Below are 20129 nucleotides of genomic sequence, written 5' to 3' on the forward strand. Positions count from 1 at the left end.
TCACATGTATATTTTATGGTAACTTTCTTGGATATGTAAATTATAATGTTGGTGTCAGTTAAAATAAATAAAATTATTTCATGTTATATATTAAATAAGTTTAACTATTGCCTATAATAAAGGGCCACAGCCATTGCATTCCAAAATGGTTTTGGTGTATATTCATTTATTAAGGATTTAGGTTTTAGTTGACATATTTTGAATTGCTCTGGCTATGATCCCATATAAGATGGAGGCAAGGCAAACAACTGCCCCAGCCCTCCACCATTGAGAACGTGGCAGACCAGAGAAAACTTTAGTAGGTTAAGATAATTTGCATATTTTAATGTTAATGGCCAGTTTTAAGTTGCCTCTGTAATAGTTTTTTAAATAAAGGCTGGTAAATTTATAATTTTTAAATATGACATCATCTGTTAGTCAGCGGTAGAAAACAGAACAGGAAGGATCTCCCACATCAAAGCTCTATTCATGTAGCATTTGCTCCTTTCTCACGAAAGGGGGCTGTAAAAGTTATGTTGGATGCTTTTGGATAACTCAAGCTTTTTATGGCTGAGTTATGGTCATATGTATATTTTATGGTAACTTTCTTGGATATGTAAAATATAGTATTGGTGTCAGATAAAACAAATAAAATTATTTCTAATGATATATTAAATAAGTTTAAATATTGCCTATAATAAAGGGCTGTGGCTACTGCATTATAAAATAGTTTGGTGTATATTTATTTATTAAGGATTTAAGTCATTGTTGACAGATTTAGAATTTTTCATCCTACAGTCCCATAAATAGTTCCCTATCTGCGAGATAATCTACTTTTCTCTATCGCTCATTGACAGACGTAGTCCTCGGTGATACAGCACCTTCGGGTTATGTTGCCTCCACAGGAGTAGGACTAGACAGGAAATAAAATGCTCTGGCCACACCCTAGGGGCAGTCCCCGAGGGTATATCCTCTCTCTCTCTGCCACAGCAAATCAGTTTTTTTCTGTCTAGTCAGGAGTAAGGACCTAGATACCTTGCTGGGATCTTCGGTCCTGGCAGGATTTTTTTCTTAGAAAAGATTTTTTTTAGACAGCTTTTTTTCTCCAGTGTTCCTGTGAGATCTTCAAGCAAGAAAGCTGAACTGGGCGACGGGCAGGATGTTGAGATCCAGTGGTCACCCCAGTTCAGCCTACGAGCGCGTGCAAGCCATAGCTCCGCGCTGGGTCGGCCGCGACATAGTCCCACTTGAGGGGACTGACCCTGCGAGTTAAACGTCTCGCTGAAACGCCAAGGACCATGAGTCACGGCGTCCGTATTGGTCGACAGCCCTCCAACTTCGGTGGAGAGGGGTACTGTCAGGAGTTGGCGCCCGCCTGGTTCCGGTATGGTGAGTAGTATGTTCCCCTTTTCCCCCTGACGGGTCTTGTGGTGAACGCGGGCCCCTCTCTGTAATGGTAAGGATGGGTTCCCCTCTATCCTATAACATAGCACAGATCCCCCTATATTGAGTGTGATTTGTGTGTACAAAAAGCCAGCAGGCTTGGTTTGGGAGCTGACAATCTAATTACAAAGTATGTTTAAATGATTGTAATATGTGGCAGCACTGGAATCTTACTGTGTTACTAGAAGTATCCTACCTGTCAGAAGCACAGGACAGGTATGCGGCTTGCCAGGTCATTTCTCCAGCTGAAGCAGGTCTCCCGACGGCCACGCGGTTCCGCCAGGGTTCGGTACCGCCGGTCAAGCTGATCTCCATGAGAGAAAGATTTTGCGATGCCTAGTTACTCTGCAGGACGCCGCTATGCTGTATCAGACCGCCGTAGATCGCACGAGGCCGCCATTTTGGCGTAGCCTCGTGTCTTCAGCATGGGGGCGGCCATGTTTGAGGTGACTCAAACACCTCGTGGAGCTAGGGGAGGCGCCGGAAGGCGTGCAGAGGGGCGGAGCCGCCTCCTTTCTTCCCGGGCAGCCAGCCAAAAGACTTCCTGTTTGTGAAGACAGCGCTGTAACCTGTTGCAGTGAACTCTGAGCATCAAGTGGTGAGCCTGGGGGTCTATCTCTCTCTCTCTCTCTCTCTCGATCGATAGGGATCCCTAGCAGGTAACACTGAGGGGCTTTTGTGGCGCTGGGGGTCTGAAAAAAAAAAAAAAAGTTTTTTTATTTAAGTTTGGATTGTATTTTCCGGGTAGTTACTGGAATAATCATGGACCCTGCCACACAAGTACCCCCACCTGTCTCCCTCGAGGGGGCCACGGGACCCGCCGGTGCACAGAGTATGGATGCATTTACAGCAGTTTTGGAGTCTATGGTGGCTCGGGTGGAGGCGGCCTGTCAGGGACGGGGGTCAAGAAAGCGACCCCCGCCTACCCCTATATTATCTGACACCTCTGACTCATATTCAGAGATGGTCACTGCAGCTGCAGGTCCCTCTGCAAGGGCTGTTATCTCAGGTAAAGCTCCCTCAGACAGTGAGGAGGACGTTCATTCTTCCGCCATAATTCAGGAAGAAGCATTGGTGGACGCACTAGTTGTGGCAGTGCGGGAAACCTTAAGACTTGAGGTTTTACCGGCAGAGGCAACTGAAACAGAGATTCCCTTTGGTACTAACAAGCCCATCAAAACGGTGAAGGTTTTTCCTGTACCCAAGTGTTTTGGTAATAAAATTAAAGGAGAATGGGAGCATTCTAAACGTACCTTTACTATTTCCAAGCGTATTGCTAGACGCTATCCGTTTGAGGAATCCCTCATTAAGAAATGGACGGTACCACCAGTGGTGGATCCACCTATTTCCAGGCTGAATAAAGCCACGGTTATCCCAGTGGAGGACACTTCGTCCTTTAAGGATCCGGTGGATCGAAAGATGGAAGCGGAGTCCCGCACTATCTTCTCCCTGATAGGGTCAGCATTTAGACCAGTAATTGTTATTGGTCTAGTTTCCCAGACACTAACGGAATGGGCGAGATTGGTACGCCAAGACCTAAGGGGAAAAGATATCCCCCAGGGAACATCTGATTTGATGGAACAGATTATACAAGGGCTACAGTTTGTCTGTGACGCAGCCTTGGATGCTACCCCCCTATTAGGGCATGCATCTATGTCAGCGGTAATCCTCAGACGTGTGCTGTGGTTAAAATGCTGGTCAGCTGACCTAGGTTCCAAAAAGACCTTGACGAATCTCCCCTTTCAGGGGAATCGCCTATTTGGGGCCACCCTAGATGAAATTATTAAGGATGCCACTGGGGGCAAGAGCACTTTCTTGCCACAGGCTGCTAAAGCTAAGGGACCTCGCAACAAGCGAGGACCTTTCTTTACCGCCCATAAAGGGTTCGCACGCCCGGCTGGAACAAGCGGGAAAGGCAAGACTCCTCCAGGAGGGTTCAAGAAAGGCTGGTCGGACAAACAGAGGACTGACTCAGCCAAACCCGAAGCAAAGGATTACACAGCCTGAAGGTGCGCCCCCACCCGGGTTGAGGGTGGGGGGACGTTTTCACCGGTATTCAGGACATTAGATCGAGCATCGACTACTACTACCAGTGCGATTCTTCCCTTCCAACATTTAAGTACTACAGGGAGCGGTAGTCACCGTTCCCTGAATAGATCTTTTCCTTCACCTTTTCCTAAGATTAGTCTCAATTCCCCACAGGAATCGGATCTGGTTGACCAGACAGACCAAGAAGCCTCTAGCCGGGTGACTTCGGTCCCTGAGATTCAACCAGGAGAGATCACCGTTCCTGATAGGAATCAGGTGTCGGATAAATGTGTGGGAACAGAAAACGACCAGACTTTGTCGGATGGTCGGGGCCAGATAGCTCTAGGGACGCCTGGTTCAAATCCCGTCAGTGCCAGTGGTCCTAGAAATTCTAGGCTGGCCTCGTCAAGCCGGCCTGGCCGACTTGGACTTGCTAGTCGCGGACATTCCGTGGGAACTGCGTCTCAGGGAGTATCTGCGGTCTCGAGGACCAATCTACCATTGTGCTTTACAGTCGCTGGTTTTAATGGCCTGGCCATTGAGACCCAAGTACTGAAGGACAGAGGGTTGTCAGCTTCAGTCATTCCTACCCTTATTAAAGCAAGGAAAGCGACTTCCAGCAGAGTCTATTATCACACATGGAAGACTTATATCGCGTGGTGCGAATCTTTAGGACTTCCTCCACGTACCTATTCGGTGACTCGAATATTGGCCTTTTTGCAAAAAGGGGTTGAGCAGAAGCTAGCCTTGAGCACCATCAAGGGTCAAGTTTCAGCATTAGCAATCTTCTTTCAGAAACCTTTAGCTACCAAGTCCTTGGTGCGGAATTTCATCCAGGGGGTGCGGCACCTGGCTCCACCAGTCCGCGCGCCCTTACCGCCCTGGGATCTTAATTTGGTTTTGTCGGTTCTACAGAAACCTCCTTTTGAAAACATCAGGGAGATTCCCTTGCTTACTTTATCCCAGAAGGTGGCCTTCTTGGTGGCTATCACTTCTGCACGCAGGGTGTCAGAACTGGCTGCTTTATCATGCCAGTCCCCATACTTGGTGATTCATAGGGATAAGGTAGTACTCCATCCTAAGCCATCGTTTCTTCCTAAGGTGGTTTCAGATTTTCATCTGAATGAAGATATTGTACTACCTTCCTTGTGTCCTCAGCCCAATCATCATCGGGAACATGCGTTGCATTCCTTGGATGTGGTTCGGGCAATCAGGGTATACCTGAAGGCTACGGAATCATTCCGTAAGACGGATTCACTTTTTGTGATCACGGATGGCCCCAGAAAGGGGTTGCCTGCATCTGCCGCGACTATTGCCAAATGGATTAGACAGACGGTGGTACAGGCTTATTCTATTAAGGGTCAGAGTCCTCCGTTCCCTGTTAGGGCGCACTCCACTCGAGCGCTCAGTACTTCCTGGGCCTTTCTCTATCAGGCGTCAGTGGTCCAGGTATGTAAGGCGGCCACCTGGTCGTCGGTACATACCTTTACAAAATTTTATAAAATTGATGTGATGGCATCGGCGGATGCCTCATTTGGCCGCAAGGTTTTGCAGGCCGCATTTTGAGGTGACCGGTGGTCTACCTCGAGGGTTTTTTTTCTGTTTAAAATTTTTTTTTGTTGAGTCTCATCATTAAGGATGAGCATTGTAAACTTCTAGTTGGCACCGGTTGGGCCTTCTAGATTTGGATTTGATTTCCATTTTCCCACCCCTCATTTGTGATACTGCTCTGGGACGTCCCGAAGGTGCTGTATCACCGAGGACTACGTCTGTCAATGAGCGATAGAGAAAAATGGATTTTTGTAAAATCTTACCGTAAAATCCTTTTCTCTTAGCTCATTGACAGACGTAGTACCCGCCCCTCTGTTTTTGAGTTGGGTTGGGTTAAATTCTCTAAACACTGCTTTTGTGACATAACTGATTTGCTGTGGCAGAGAGAGAGAGGATATACCCTCGGGGACTGCCCCTAGGGTGTGGCCAGAGCATTTTATTTCCTGTCTAGTCCTACTCCTGTGGAGGCAACATAACCCGAAGGTGCTGTATCACCGAGGACTACGTCTGTCAATGAGCTAAGAGAAAAGGATTTTACGGTAAGATTTTACAAAAATCCATTTTTTGGGTTGTTGCAATGCTTCCTCAAACAGTTTAATATACATATGCATAAAAAAAAGCATCCTTAACTTTTTGGCAGGAAGTCTTTCGGGTCCTTCCCACACTAATGGCCACACAAATCCTGCCCGACCCTCTACTGGCCCTCCTCAATGTGAAACCAGATATGGTTTCGAAATTTCTGCACAAGCTGTTTATGCAGGTAACTATGGCAGCGAAACAGACCATAGCGAAGGCATGGAAATCTCCACATCTATCTCTACTTGAAGTTAAACAGCGCGTCACTACTGCAATGATACATGCCAAGATTGAAGCTACCCTGATGGACAAAGTAGAACGATTTGACAGACTCTGGCAACCTTGGGTTGACAACTTCCTTCCCTCCAATTTCAATAACTCCCTGTTGATGCCCTATTTCTACCCTGATCTATGCTCATCCCTTCCCTCCATTCACGGACCCCCCCAGCGACCCTCCCACTCTTCTTTGTGCTACCCCCACCCAATGTTCCCCCCCACCTACCCTACCTTTCCCACTCTTCTTTCCTACATGCTTCTCTCATAGCGGTAACAACATCCTTACCTAATCCAACCTTTCACTATATGGTCCACCGAGCAGACTCGCATGTTTAGTCAGCTCTCCCAGTTTACTGGACTATACCCCCTGTTCCTCACGTCTGGTCAATCATTTCTGAGGTTTCTCCCACCCATCTGCTTCTCTCTACAAGTTGTTAAAGTATTGGGCACTGTATACCCCTGGCTCTCCAGCTACTTGGCTGCACCTCCCTGTCTAGGCACAGTGTGTTCCCTTTATGGGGTGCCTGCGGGCTGGTCACGCCACTTTCTGCCTACTTATACTTGCCCAGCTTGTTATCCCATTCACACAAGCTCTCATGTTTTTACTGCAGCTATTGTTGATTTTGTTAGTTACCTGACGTGGCTTACGCCATTCTTATGCAACGTATATCAAAAGTTGTTACTGTTATATGTTATTCTCCTTCAATAAAATATTTGAACAAGAAAAAACGCATCCTTCATTTCATTCAAATGAAACAGGGATACTTATTTTTGCACTAAAATTACTTTTGTCAGACATGTTGCTAAATTGGCACTCTGCAGAAGCAAAAATTGAGGCATGTGCTGCCACAAAGGGTGGGCAAAGCCAAAATGTACATGTCACTTTTTGGGGCAGGTTGTCAATGACCGTGTCAGAATTCCATATCTCTGTATATGTTCTGGGTCAGTGACTCAGACACGCAGCTTGCATTTTCAGAAAGACTAATCACCAAAGGCAGCCTCCATGAATCTTTATTTACAAGGGAAAATGAGGGGGTGCCTTTAAACCAGAGGAATTGAAGCAAATATGGCACCTTTTCGTGCACTGTTCCATAAATGCAGACAGAAAAAAAGGAAACCAAATCTCCTGCACTTGGGAGAAATGTGCAGTCGCATACATTCAAATATCTTCAACTGGTTTGACATCTGCACAGACTGTGTTGTCACTCCTATCAGGCCAGGGAAACCCAAATGTGAGACTCTAAAAGATAAGGAACAGAGGGCGCACCAGCGTAGCACATTACCTTTGCAACAATTTATTATTGAAAGGAATATGGGTATATGCTCACAAACAATGACATGAATCAAGCATAACACAGTCCAAGAGGTGCTCCACCCAGCCTGGTCTGCTACACAAGTCCCGAATGTGAGAGAAAAGTTAAAAAAGAGCTGAAACATTTTGAGGGGAATCCCCGGTTTCTCAGCTGAATTTGGAGTACATACAACTGGTTTTTATATAGTGGTCTGGCATGGTCTGGTTCCATGTGGCCCCACATCAAGGCTCCTCCCATCGGGGGGTTGGAAATATTGCATTTATATTGTATTCCCACCCACGGATTGGAGGAGCCTGGGTCTTGGGTCACAATCTATTTGACTAAATAAAGACCTGCATTGAACCATTGCTTTAGGGAAGTGATGACGAACCTTGGAAGATGTTTTGGAACTACATTTCCCATGATGCTCATGCACTCTGCAGTGTAGTTGAGGATCATGGGAAATATAGTTCCAAAACATCTGGGGATCTGGGGTGCCAATGGTCGCCACCACTGCTTTAGGGGATGCCAATTACCAGAAACCTTTATGCACATTTGGTGTGAGTATTCCAAAGTTAAAAGGTTCTGGACAAACATTTTTTATATACTTTATTTGGGAAGGGCATCCAAAAGTCACCAAAAGAAGCACTGTTAAACCAAAAACTACCTGACTCCACCAAAAATCAATTCACCTTTTGATGTTTCTCTGCTACAGTGAAAAAAGCATTGGAAAAAGTATGCTGGTTCTCTATCCTGACAATAGCACAAGTTGTAGAAAAATTGTTGTGTTACCTAATTCATTAAAAAATGGCAGCCATACTCAATTACGGGAGCGCATATGGTCTCCATGAATAGAATACTATTTGATAGATCCTTGTTACTCTTGTCCTAGGCTTATGGTGATGACCAGATACTGCACTAAAAGGCTACTGACTGGAGCTCATCCCCTGGCACCCCCTCTTTTCCCCACCCAAACTTTTGCCTCTTTCCTTTTATTTTTCTCTTTATTTACCGTTACTCTAGCTCTCTGCTTGAGCTTTAAATATTTTTTGTTGCAGTTTAATCCCTTGCTACCATGACCTGATTGTAAAGGTTAGTGATGAAACTCTCTACAATAAATATCTAAGAGATACTCCCTGGTGTATCACTCCTTAGGTTTCTAGGTCAATATGTGGAGGATCGCAAACATTTGAAACACTAATTGTTTGATATTCTGAATCCTATGTCTATGGTTGTACAATTCATTGATATATCGAGTTTATTGAATACTTAAGGGAATTTCAATGGAAACCCCCCCCCCCCCCCCACCTCCAACAGATCTATAAATATTGTCTGATTATTATGTTATGGGAACTGTGTTTTCTGAAATACCATCAAGCCATATAAATTGTGAAAAATTTGTCACAATGTACATCAAGTATGTTGTTCATCTCTAATAACAAATCATTAAACAGAAAATAATATTTGCTACACAATGCTGATGATGTTATTTTACATTTTTATTTCTTCTAAATTCTGAGAGCTCTGTACTTTATTTCCCAGGTTTGTTTTGCACATTTATTGTTCCCCTTACACTCCCACTTTTCAGGTTGGATTTTCAATTTACTTTTTAAAGCGGGAGTATCCCGCTTTTTGACACTTTTACCTACAGGTAAGCCTATAATAAGGCTTACCTGTAGGTACAAATAATATCTCCTAAACCGGCACGGTTTAGGAGATATTTACAGTGCATGCAGCCGCTCGCGCGAGCGGCGCATGCGCTCTGAAGGTCCGGGGGGACCTTCAATTAAGTTGCCGGGAGCTTGCCGGAAAAATCACTCCCGCGCGCATGCCGGAGCCGCCGAACCCGGAAGAGACGACGAGGGATCATGGCAGCGCCCGCAGCGATGTCCGGGGGTCTGTGTCGGGGCTTCGTTTTAAGGTAAGTTATACATAATGGGCTAGTATGCGATGCATACTAGCTCATTATGCCTTTGTCTTGCGGGGTTTTTTTTTTTATTTTTTTTTTTTATTGGGTTTACAACCGCTTTAACTGAAGTGTAGAGCTTGGTTTTAGGAATGCAGAATTATCCTCAGGTACAAAGGGACTGATCTGAGAAGCACTGGAAAGGACTGCATACCTCAGCAATAATATTCTATCGGCTCACATAGAAATAAATGAGATCCCACTTCTCCATTACACAAGAGTGGGGGGGTAGGGATCATTTTTAAATCCACCATAAGAAAGGTTTTCAGGTGTTGATTGTGCTCAAAATATAAAAATAGGTAACAAAAACAAGTACTCAAATCAAAGAAGTCAATTAATTTTTAAACTACTGTATATTATTTATTAACCGATATTCTAATATTACTATATATACATGTCCCATAAAAATATCACAAATATCGAAGGAAGGACAAAATTAAAATTAAAAACAAAATGTGAACAAAATGTGAAAAATATATGGGTTATTATTAATAAATAATAATAATAATTAATAATAATAAAAATTGAAAAAATAATATGCATATTACTTTTAGCATAATGTAAAATCTTATGCCAATAAAAGTGGGGATTTCTTAACTCATTCTTCCTACCTTCTAGATCCATCCTATTCTGAAAAAGATACCCTATCTATTCTTTGCACTTGTAATAAAAATGTTTTACTATTTTAGGATCATACCATTTCTTAGTAAATCATTCCAGCATACTAGTTACCTGCTTTTCAAATCTTCCGTTCACCTTCAGTTGTTCTTTAATTTAACACACCAGCTGTTGCTTCTAATAGTATATTCCCATTCCCATTTCTCATTCCACCTGGACAGGTGGCAACTTGATTGTAATATAAATCTGTTTATAATAAATAAATATAAATTACATAAGGCAATTCCTTATGCATTTCCCAACTGGCTATATTAAGTGCTCTGTGTGCATGAAAACTTGTGTCAAATGGCCCAATCAACTTGTTATATAGTATCTCACAAAAGTAAGTACACCCCTCACATTTTTTGTAAATATTTTAATTGTATTTTTTCATGTGACAACACTGAAGAAATGACACTTTGCTACAATGTTAAGTGTTGAGTGTACAGCTTGTATAACCACTTAAGCCCCGGAGGATTTGGCTGCTAAACGACCAGAGGGTATTTTGCGATTCGGCACTGCGTGACTTTAACGGACAATTGCGCGGTCGTGCGACGCTGTACCTAAACGAATTTGGCGTCCTTTTTTTCCCACAAACAGAGCTTTCTTTTGGCGGTATTTGATCACCTGTGCGATTTTTTGATCACGCGCTATAAACAAAAAAAGAGCGTAAATTTTGCAAAAATAGCAATATTTTTCCCTTTTTTTTATATGAAATTCCCCCAAAAAAAAATGTAAAAATCAAAATTTTTTAATATTTTCGGCCAATTTGTTTTATGCTACCTATGTTTGGTAAAAAAAATCGCAAAAAGCGTATTTTGATTGGTTTGCGCAAAAGTTATTGCGTTTACTAACAAAGGGAAAGATTTTTGTCATTTTTGTTGTTTTTTTTTTTAACGCGTAATGGCGGCGATCTGCGTTTTTTTTTGCGGTACTGCGACATTGCGGCGGACAGATCGGACCCTTGACTGACATTTTTGACACTTTTGGGGTTACCAGTGACATTTCTACAGTAATCAGTGCTATATATATGCACTGTTACTGTAAAAATACACTGGTAGTGAAGGGGTTAACTTTATTTGAGAGGGAGGGGCTGTGTGTGTCCCTAGGGGCGTGATTCTAACTGTGATTGGCTGTGGCTTCAACTGTATGCAGAGTGATCAATGGATCTACATAGTAGATCCATGTGATCATCTCTCATACAGAGAGGAGAATGACAGGCAGCTTGTTTACACAAGCTGCCTGACTTTCTCCCTCTCCCCCGCCGATCGCAGAGTGGCCGGCGGCGATCGGGTCCGCCGGTCACACACGCGGGGGGTCCGTGACCACGCGGGAGCGGGAGCGCGCCTCCGGCGGCGCGCGCTCGCTCCCTAAACCCTCACAGGCGAGCGACGTAGACCTACGTCACTTTGCCTGTGAGGGGCTGACCGCCGCTGTAGATAGTCGTGCGGCGGTCGGCAAGTGGTTAACAGTGAAAATTAGCTGTCCTCTCAAAATAACTTAACACACAGCCATTAATGTCTAAACCACTGGCAACAAAAGTGAGTACACCCCTAAGTGAAAATGTCCAAATTGGGTCCATTAAGCCATTTTCCCTCCCCGGTGTCATGTGACTTGTTAGTGTTACAAGGTCTCTGGTGTGACTGGGGGGCAGGTGTGTTAAATTTGGTGTTATCGCTCTCACTCTCCCATATGGCACGGTGGCCAAGACCATACAGCGGTTTAACAGGACAGGTTCCACTCAGAACAGCATGGTTGACCAAAGAAGTTGAGTGCACGTGCTCAGCGCATATCCAGAGGTTGTCTTTGGGAAATAGACGTATGAGTTGTGGCAGGATTGCTTCAGAGGTTGAAGGGGTGGGGGGGGCTGTCAGTGCTCAGGCCATACGCCGCACACTGCATCAAATTGGTCTGCATGGCTGTTGTCCCAGAAGGAAGCCGCTTCTAAAGATGATGCACAAGAAAGCCTGCAAACAGTTTTCTGAAGACAATCAGACTAAGGACATGGATTATTGGAACCATGTCCTGAGGTCTGATGAGACCAAGATAAACTTATTTGGTTCAGATGGTGTCAAGCATGTGTGGTGGCAACCAGGTAAGGAGTACAAAGACAAGTGTGTCTTGCCTACAGTCAAGCATGGTGGTGGCAGTGTCATGGTCTGGGGCTGCATGAGTGCTTCTGGCACTAATGAGCTATTGTTCATTGAGGAAACCATGAATGCCAACATGTACTGTGACATACTGAAGCAGAGCATGATCCCCTCCCTTAAGGGACTGGGCCGCAGGGCAGTATTCCAACATGATAACGACCCAAAACACACCTCCAAGATGACCACTGCCTTGCTAAATAAGCTGAGGGTAAAGGGGATAGACTGGCCAAGCTTGTCTCCAGACCTAAACCCTATTGAGCATCAGTGGGGCATCCTCAAACAGGAGGTGGAGGAGCGCAAGGTCTCTAACATCCACCAGTTTCGTGATGTCGTCATGGAGGAGTGGACGAGGACTCCAGTGGCAATCTGTGAAGCTCTGGTGAACTCCATGCCCAATAGGGCTAAGGCAATGCTGGGAAATAATGGTGGCCACACAAAATATTGACACTTTGGGCCCAATTTGGACATTTTCATTTAGGGGTGTACTCACTTTTATTGCCAGCGGTTTAGACAATAATGGCTGTGTGTTGAGTTATATAAGCTGTACACTCACTACTTTACATTGTAGCAAAGAGTAATTTCTTCGGTGTTGTCACATGAAAAGATATGATAAAATATTTACAAAGATGTGAGGGGTGTACTCACTTTTGTGAGATACTGTATGAGAAAATGAGGGCCTTCATAGGACGGGCCAAGTACAGGAATCAGTAAGTCATCACAAATGTGGATCTCTACGCGTTTTGCCAGATGGCTTCTTCAGGTCATCTTATTGATGAACCATGCATAGAGTCAAGAATCTTAGGCCAGAAGGGGCTCCAACCAAGTTGGAGCAGGAGGAACAAGGCATATAAATCTAGCTGTATAAAGTGAGGCAACACATCAGGGTCACTGCAGCTTCAAGAGGACATGTTGTGCTTAACTTTGATTTAAGTGTCGCACTGTGAGGATGACAAACCTAACCAGTTTTTAGTACACAAATAGATCCCTTCAACCTTGGGATCCACTCTTTTTGCATATATTCCTCCCATCTTGTGTTATAGAAGAAAGTGGTCTCTGGAAGGGTCCTTTTGAAGTTGCAGTGACCCTGGTGTGGTGCCTCCCCTTTATACGGCTTGATTTATTCCTGTACTTGGCCCATTATGCGGAGACCCTCATTTTCTTATACAACAAGTTGATAGGGCCATTTGACGTTGGTTTTCATTCACATAGAACACATAAAGGGATTGTAAAGGCAGAAGGTTTTTTTTATCTTAATGCATTGTCAGCCCCCCTAATACTTACCTAAGCCCATCTCTATCCAGCGATGTTGCAGGAGTGTCTCAGTTGCCCAGGACTCCTTTTGTCCTTGGCTGAGACAGAAGCACAACGTAATTGGCTCCCACTGCTGTCAAAGTCAATCAGCCAATTAGGAGAGAGAAGGGGCGGGTCCAGGTCACGGCTCCGTGTCTGAATGGACACAGGGAGCTGTGACTCGGCTCGGGTGCTCCCATAGCAAACTGCTTGCTGTGGGCGCACTCAAAAGGAGGGAGGGGCCAGGAGTACAGAAGAGAGACCCAAGAAGAGGAGGATTAGGGCCACTCTGTTCAAAACCAACTGCTTACAGTAGGTAAGTATAACATGTTTTTTATTAAAAAAACAAAAACGTTACAATCACTTTAATATACTGTAGCCAGTTGGTAAATGTATGAGGGATAGCTTTATGTAATTTATACAGGTTTTTATGATGATGTGAAAAAAAACTTTTGTATATTTTTAAATGGTCTGAGTTTTCTTCACTTGGGGTTATCTGTGGCAACTGTTAAAGTCCTACATCTTTTTTCTTTGTTTTCTGTATTTTTAAATGAATTTGATGCTACATTACTCAAGATAAGTCTCTATGTGCTAATAAAGCTGTTCATACCCAGCAGATAGGTAGTGTTAATCATTTGATCTTACAATATTTTGATTGCTAAATCTAAAATTAAAAAAAAAAGACTGATGAACTTCTATCAATTTCCTTTTCTAGGAATCTTAAAACGAGCACTATAAGTGTGATTCCTTTAATAGATTAATTATATTTAACCAACTAAAAACTTGTGCAAAAAATAAGAATACAGTTCCTGATCCGTAACATTTGCTATATATTCCATAGCAATGTCAAATACAAGGATAAGCTGGACATCTACTCACTCTGACAGCAATACCCTTGACCTTGTGTTCTTCCATCTATGCACTCCATGCAACCTCTCCAACTATTGTTTCACTCTCTTTGATCACCGCCCTATTAGTTTCACTCTCTCCCTCACCTCCTCACCCTCCAACCGCCTAACAGTTACCCATAGAAACCTTCGCCATTTCAATCATTCTCTTCTCTACTCTGCCACTGACCACGTCTATGACAAAATCTCACCCTGTCCTGCCCCAACCTAACCAAATCCTCATGTGACACAATGGCCTCCCTCACCACACCCAGAATCAGGCCCAACCCCTATAACCTTGGCAAACAGATGACACCAGAAGTTGAAAAAACATAGCCGTGCTCTTGGTTTCAACCAATCTAAATCTGCCCTTCAAAATACAATTCCCGCCTCCTTACTGCCAAGCAGACCTACTTTATTACTCTCATTAACAACTTTAACAACTTATCATCCCAGTCCTGTCATCCCTTAACTACCTTCAACTCTCTACTTCGTCCTCCACAGCCTCCACCCACCAACTCACTCACTGCCCTGGAGATCACCAATAACTTCAAACATAAGATTAATACAATTTTGGAAAAAAAAAAAAGATTAATACAATTTGTGAGGAGAACTTTGCTGCACAGATACTTTCTCCACTTAACACTCCATGCCCACAGGTACAATCAATACTTCCCTCTTTCAACCCCACAAAAATAGACAAGGTTGCTGAACTTCTTTTTAAAGTACAGCTAACCACCTGCTCTCTGGACCCTGTTCCCTCGCAAAAATGCTACGTTCACCCTCTGGCTCTATTCTACATTCTCTAACTCACATCTTCAATCTCTCCCTCTGTTCTGGCATCTTACCCAACTCTCTAAAACTTGCACTAGTTACCCCCTTGCTTAAAAAGCCCTCATTGGACCCCACCAATCTTATCAACCTACCCACTACAGTACCTCCTTGCTCCTCTTTTATCCAAACTTCTTGAACATCTGGTCCACAACCAACTAAGCAACCACCTTACCGAGAATAACCTTCTTGATCCTCTTCAGTCTGGATTTCCCCCTCAACACTCCACAGAAAGTGCCCTCCTAAAACTAACACACAATCTACTAACAGACCCAATGGACACTGCTCTGTTCTCCTCCTCCTGGACCTTTCTGCTGGCCTTAATATGGTTGACCACCTCCTCCTCAAAAAAAGTTACTCCTTTGGTCTCTGTGACTGTACTCTTTGCTGGTTCTCTTCCTACTTATCCAACCACACCTTCAGTGTCTACTACAATTCTACTTCCTCCTCTACTCTTCCTTTCTCTGTTGGGGTCCCCCAAGGTTTTGTTCTTGGACCTCTTCTATTCGCGATCTACACACCTCCTCCCTGGGTCAGCCAATAGCTCCCATGGCTTTCAATATCATCTCTACGCCGACAACACCCAAATGTATCTCTCTACCCCTAAGCTCACGCCTTTAGTCTCCTCACATATCACTAATTTACTAACAAACATATCAGCCTGGATGTCATAGCACTTCCTCAAACTCAATCTATCCAAAACCATGCTTATAATATTTCCTCCCCCGATCTCTCTGTCAAGATTAATATCACAACTATCAGCCTATCCCCGCATGCCAAGGTTCCAGATGTAATCCTGGACTTTGAACTATCCTTTCGGCCCCACATCCAATCACTGTCCAAATCTTGCCGCCTCAACGTCCTCAACATCTCCAAAATACGCCCCTTCCTAACCAATGACACCACAAAGCAACTCAGTACTCATTAGATTACCTTCACATAGGCTATCCCCCCCCTCAGTCCATTATGAATGCTGTTGCCAGGCTCCCCTCCACTGGCTTCCACTCATCCAATGAATTAAATTCAAAATACTAACAACAACTTACAAAGCCATCCAAAACTACTCTCCCAGCTACATCACTAACCTGGTATCTAAATACCAACCAAATTATTCTTTTCACTCCTCCCAAGACCTCCTGCTCTCTATCTCCCTCGTCACCTTCTTTCATGCTCCTCCAGGACTTTTCCCAAGCCTCACCCATCATAAGGAACTTCCTACCCCAATCTGCCCGATTATCTCCTACTTTGTTTGTTTTTAGACAATCCCTGAAAACCCTTCTCTACAGAGAAACATATCCTGCCCCCATCTAACAACTGTACTTCAATTTTCTTCATCAGTTCATCTCCCACACCTATTACATTTTGTATCACTTGACCCTCCCTCCTTGATTGTAAGCTCTCACAAGCAGGGCCCTCTGATTCCTCCTTTATTGTATTATTACTGTACTGTCTGCCCCCATGTTGTAAAGCCCTGGGCAAACTGTTGGCACTATATAAATCCTATTAAATAATAATTAGAATAATAATAATAGCATAAACAGTTACTTTGTTAAAGAGACAATAGGAAAGATGGAGGCGGTAAAGATCACCTCAGAGAGGCTGCATAAATGGGGCTCACATTGGTACCGTGCAAAAAATATTTTTATTGATGGTGATGAAGTAAACAAACAAGATAAAATTCCATGGAGAAACCACCATGATTACAGTACGATATTGACCTTGAAAACCCAAATTGGGTGGACAAAGATGACAAGATGGTATACACACACTGAGGTCCCCTCCTGGCCCCCAACCTGGCCCCTTGAATCAGCACTAGTCCCTAATGTGGGGAGTGATCTGTCACTGCATGACTGGGTTCACTACTACCCACTTATGTGCTGGGCATGCCGACCTGTGGTTACAATTGGCCAACAAAGTTCCCCAGAATGTGCAGCAATCCGCTGCGTGACGTATCTGCAGGATAATCACAGCCTACAATCTCCTGATGGTTACCTTGATTGGAATACAGATACTCAGCTGAGGAATACCATATGAATATAACTAGATCTCCTGACAAAAATCACAATCCATAGTCATTACCCTGAAATTGGGAGTATAGGAGTCAGTGGTGTATTTAGGTTTTGTGCTGCCCTAGGCCTGACTAATCTCGTGCACCCCCTAATTTCACTATGACCCACCCCTTCCTATCAAGGCCACACCCCTTCCTGTTTAAGACCTGCCCTGACATCTGTAAACCACGCCCATTCCTGTTTAGGCCCAACCTCTTCCTCTCTATACATTAAAAGTGGGTACCAAATGGGTGATCAAATACCACCAAAAGAAAGCTCTGTTTGTGGGGAAAAAAAGGATGTAAATTTTATTTGGGTACAGCATCGCATGGCCGCGCAGTTGTCAGTTAAAGAGGAAGTAAACCCTCCTCGGCAAGTTGTACCTATAGGTAAGCCTATGATATGGCTTACCTATAGGTACTGTAAATATCTCCTAAACATGTACCGTTTAGGAGATATTTACCTTACATGCATCCAGTGACGTCACTGGCGCATGCGCTCTGAAGGAACGGGCACTCGTTCCTTCAGAACTCCGTGCCGTGACCGTTGGCTCCCGCGCGCATGTGCGGGAGTGACATCACCGCGGCTCCAGCCAATCAGATGGCCGGATGCCGCGATCCCGGAAGACGGGCGACTGGACATGTCGCCCGTCCTACAGGTAAGCAGGCGGCACGGCGGGGGCTCGTTCTAAGGTAAGTATTTCATAATGAGCTAGTATGCGATGCATACTAGCTCATTATGTGTTTGTCTTTCAGGGTAAAGAGGAAAAAAGAAAAAAAAAAAAGGGTTTACAATTTCAGCATGCATGGAACACTTTGCACATGCTGAAATTAATGCAAACGCATTAAACAGTTCACATTCTGTGAAAGCTCATGTACAGCAAAGTGCTCCATCCATGCATGCTGAAATCAGTGCAAAGTCATTAAACAGTTCACATTCCGTTAAAATGTATGTACTGCAGTGCAAAGTTTAAATTTGGTTGTCCGACTGGCCGGAAAGTAAATACGGTACCTGCTGTCCTGGGGGTTCTCTGGTCCTCCTCTCTCTCCTATGGACAAAGACAGACCTGTCCCCCACACAGTTACACTGTGTAGTGATGCTGTGCGGAGGAGGGTAAGCGGAGCATTAGGCTCCGCCCCCACCAGCTGAAGTAAGTGCAGCTGGTCTGGCCAGTCACCGGCCGCTCTAGCCTCTGTGGGGCAACCAGTCCCTCCCTCCCCCCTGGCAAAGTAGGCCTCTTACTGACAAGTGGCACTGTATAGCAAGCCGCCGGCCGCTGGGGACTGTATGTGTGCAGCAGGGGGCTGTGGCGGCAGGAGGCAGCATGGGGGGCGGTACTCAGAGGACAGGTCAGGGAGGGCAGGGGGTTTTCTGTGTGGGGGGGTGGCAAAATATCCCTAGAACAGCCGTCGGCCTAGGCCAAGATACAGCGTAGTAATAGTTAGAGCATGGAACACTTTGCAGTACATTTTTTTTTTTTTTTTAGATTTATATTTTTTTATATTTAATGTATTTTTACATTTTTTTTTTTTTACAGTACATGAACTTTCACAGAATGTAAACTGTTTAATGATTTTTCATTGATTTTAGCATGCATGAAACACTTTGTACATGATAAAATCACAATGCAACATCATTAAACAGTTCACATTCTGTTAAAATGTATGTACTGCAGTCAGTGCAGAGCACAGTTTTAATTTAGGTTCATTTACAGTACCTGCTCCTGGCTCCTGCTGTCCTGGCCTGGGGGTTCCCGGATTCTCCTCTGCTCTCTATCCCCTGCTCTCTCCCCTCGTCCAACACGCACAGTCAGTTGCACTGTGCAGGGCAGCCCAGGGATCATGTGCAGGGATGGCGGCTGCACGGAGGAGGGTGGGCGGAGAATTAGGCTCCGCCCCACCACCTAAATTAGGTGAAGTTACCAGCATCTATGGGGGTGGCACTGTCCCTCCCCTCCCTCCCCCCTGGCAAAGTACGCCGCCGTCGCCGCCCTTTCAGCTGCCTTCAGTGAAAGGCAAATCTGTAGTCTTCTTCAAGCCGCCGGCCGCCTGGGACTGCTTGTGTGTGGCAGGCGGCCGTGGGTGGCGGAAGGCAGCAGAGCGTTGCCGCTACCCGGGATTCGGGAGGACGGGTTGGGGGGGTTTCGTGCAGGGGGGGGCGGCTTTTTTGCCGCCCCCCCGCAAAGTGCCGCCCTAGGCCTGGGCCTTGTCGGCCTAGGCCTAGATACAGCACTGATAGGAGTATGTGGTCAGTTCACAGTGAGATCGGGTTTTGCAGCTTACAAATGAGCCTAATGAAGGGATACGGCTGTCAAGAAGTATGTCTGTAGTGGTCCAGACTGTGTTGATGTCGGGTATATTGGGCAGGTGGCTATGTAGAGAAAATCACAAGTGGGTGACAGTGGTGAAAAGTACTGCCAAAATATGTGGTTTAGACTTATTGAATGTCTAGTGAAACAAGACAGTCCAACTCAGAGACATTCAGATTGGCTAAAAGTCCATTTACACTTGGCTGCAACTTAAGAACAACTTCCAGGTATAATGGCTGAGTGCCAGCTATAGATCGCTGATGGGTATTTCACATAGACATAAAACGGAACTGTCTTACCAAATATCTTCAGTGCCCTTGCCGATCAGCCGACCTGCTCAACATGGTTGTGCTCATACCTCTTGATTCAAACAGGTTGCAGGCAGTGTCCACAAAGAAAGAGATCTCTTTCACCACCATACTTCAGATCACTTGTTTCAGGAACAGCTCCTCTCTCGTTGGGTATCGCACAGTTCCTGGCTGAAGCCACGCCACATTGCCCTCCGTGACCCGGAAGTCAGTCTTCATAAGGATCCCATTGGTCTTGGCGCCGCTAGCTGCGGTATTGGCTGTGTCCACAGTGCCATGTATGGGCGAAGGGTAGGGGGCGGGACGTCAAGTGTGTGACGTCAACGCGTTTTGCGTGCGTGAGGCACGCTTCCTCAGGACGTACACAGTCAAATCATTCCCTATGACTTTGTTAAAGAGGTTCTGAGGATTTTTTCTTTACCTTAATGTATTCCCTGCGTTAGGTAAAAAAAACCTTCTGAGTGCAGCTATCCCCCCAGCCCCCTCCCGTTTATAGTTACCTGAGCCCAAACTCAATCCAGCGCTGTGTATGAGAACAG

The 20129-nt window shown here is 44.9% G+C and overlaps 1 protein-coding gene across 1 annotated transcript in view; it reads right to left on the reverse strand.

Annotated features, from left to right (window-relative positions):
* The window catches only part of LOC309550459 (succinate receptor 1-like), a gene marked incomplete at its 5' end in the record, with an annotated part of 34701 nt that extends 15000 nt beyond the window's left edge, over nt 1-19701 (reverse strand). The window contains 2 exons of the mRNA XM_082250832.1: nt 16828-16975; nt 19641-19701. Coding sequence (XP_082106958.1) covers nt 16828-16975; nt 19641-19701 — 209 coding nt within the window. The remainder of the gene's footprint in view (nt 1-16827; nt 16976-19640) is intronic.
* Nucleotides 19702-20129: the final 428 nt, after the last annotated feature.

This window comes from Pelophylax lessonae, assembly GCF_965119305.1.
Source record: "Pelophylax lessonae genome assembly, chromosome: 3".
NCBI lineage: Eukaryota > Metazoa > Chordata > Amphibia > Anura > Ranidae > Pelophylax > Pelophylax lessonae.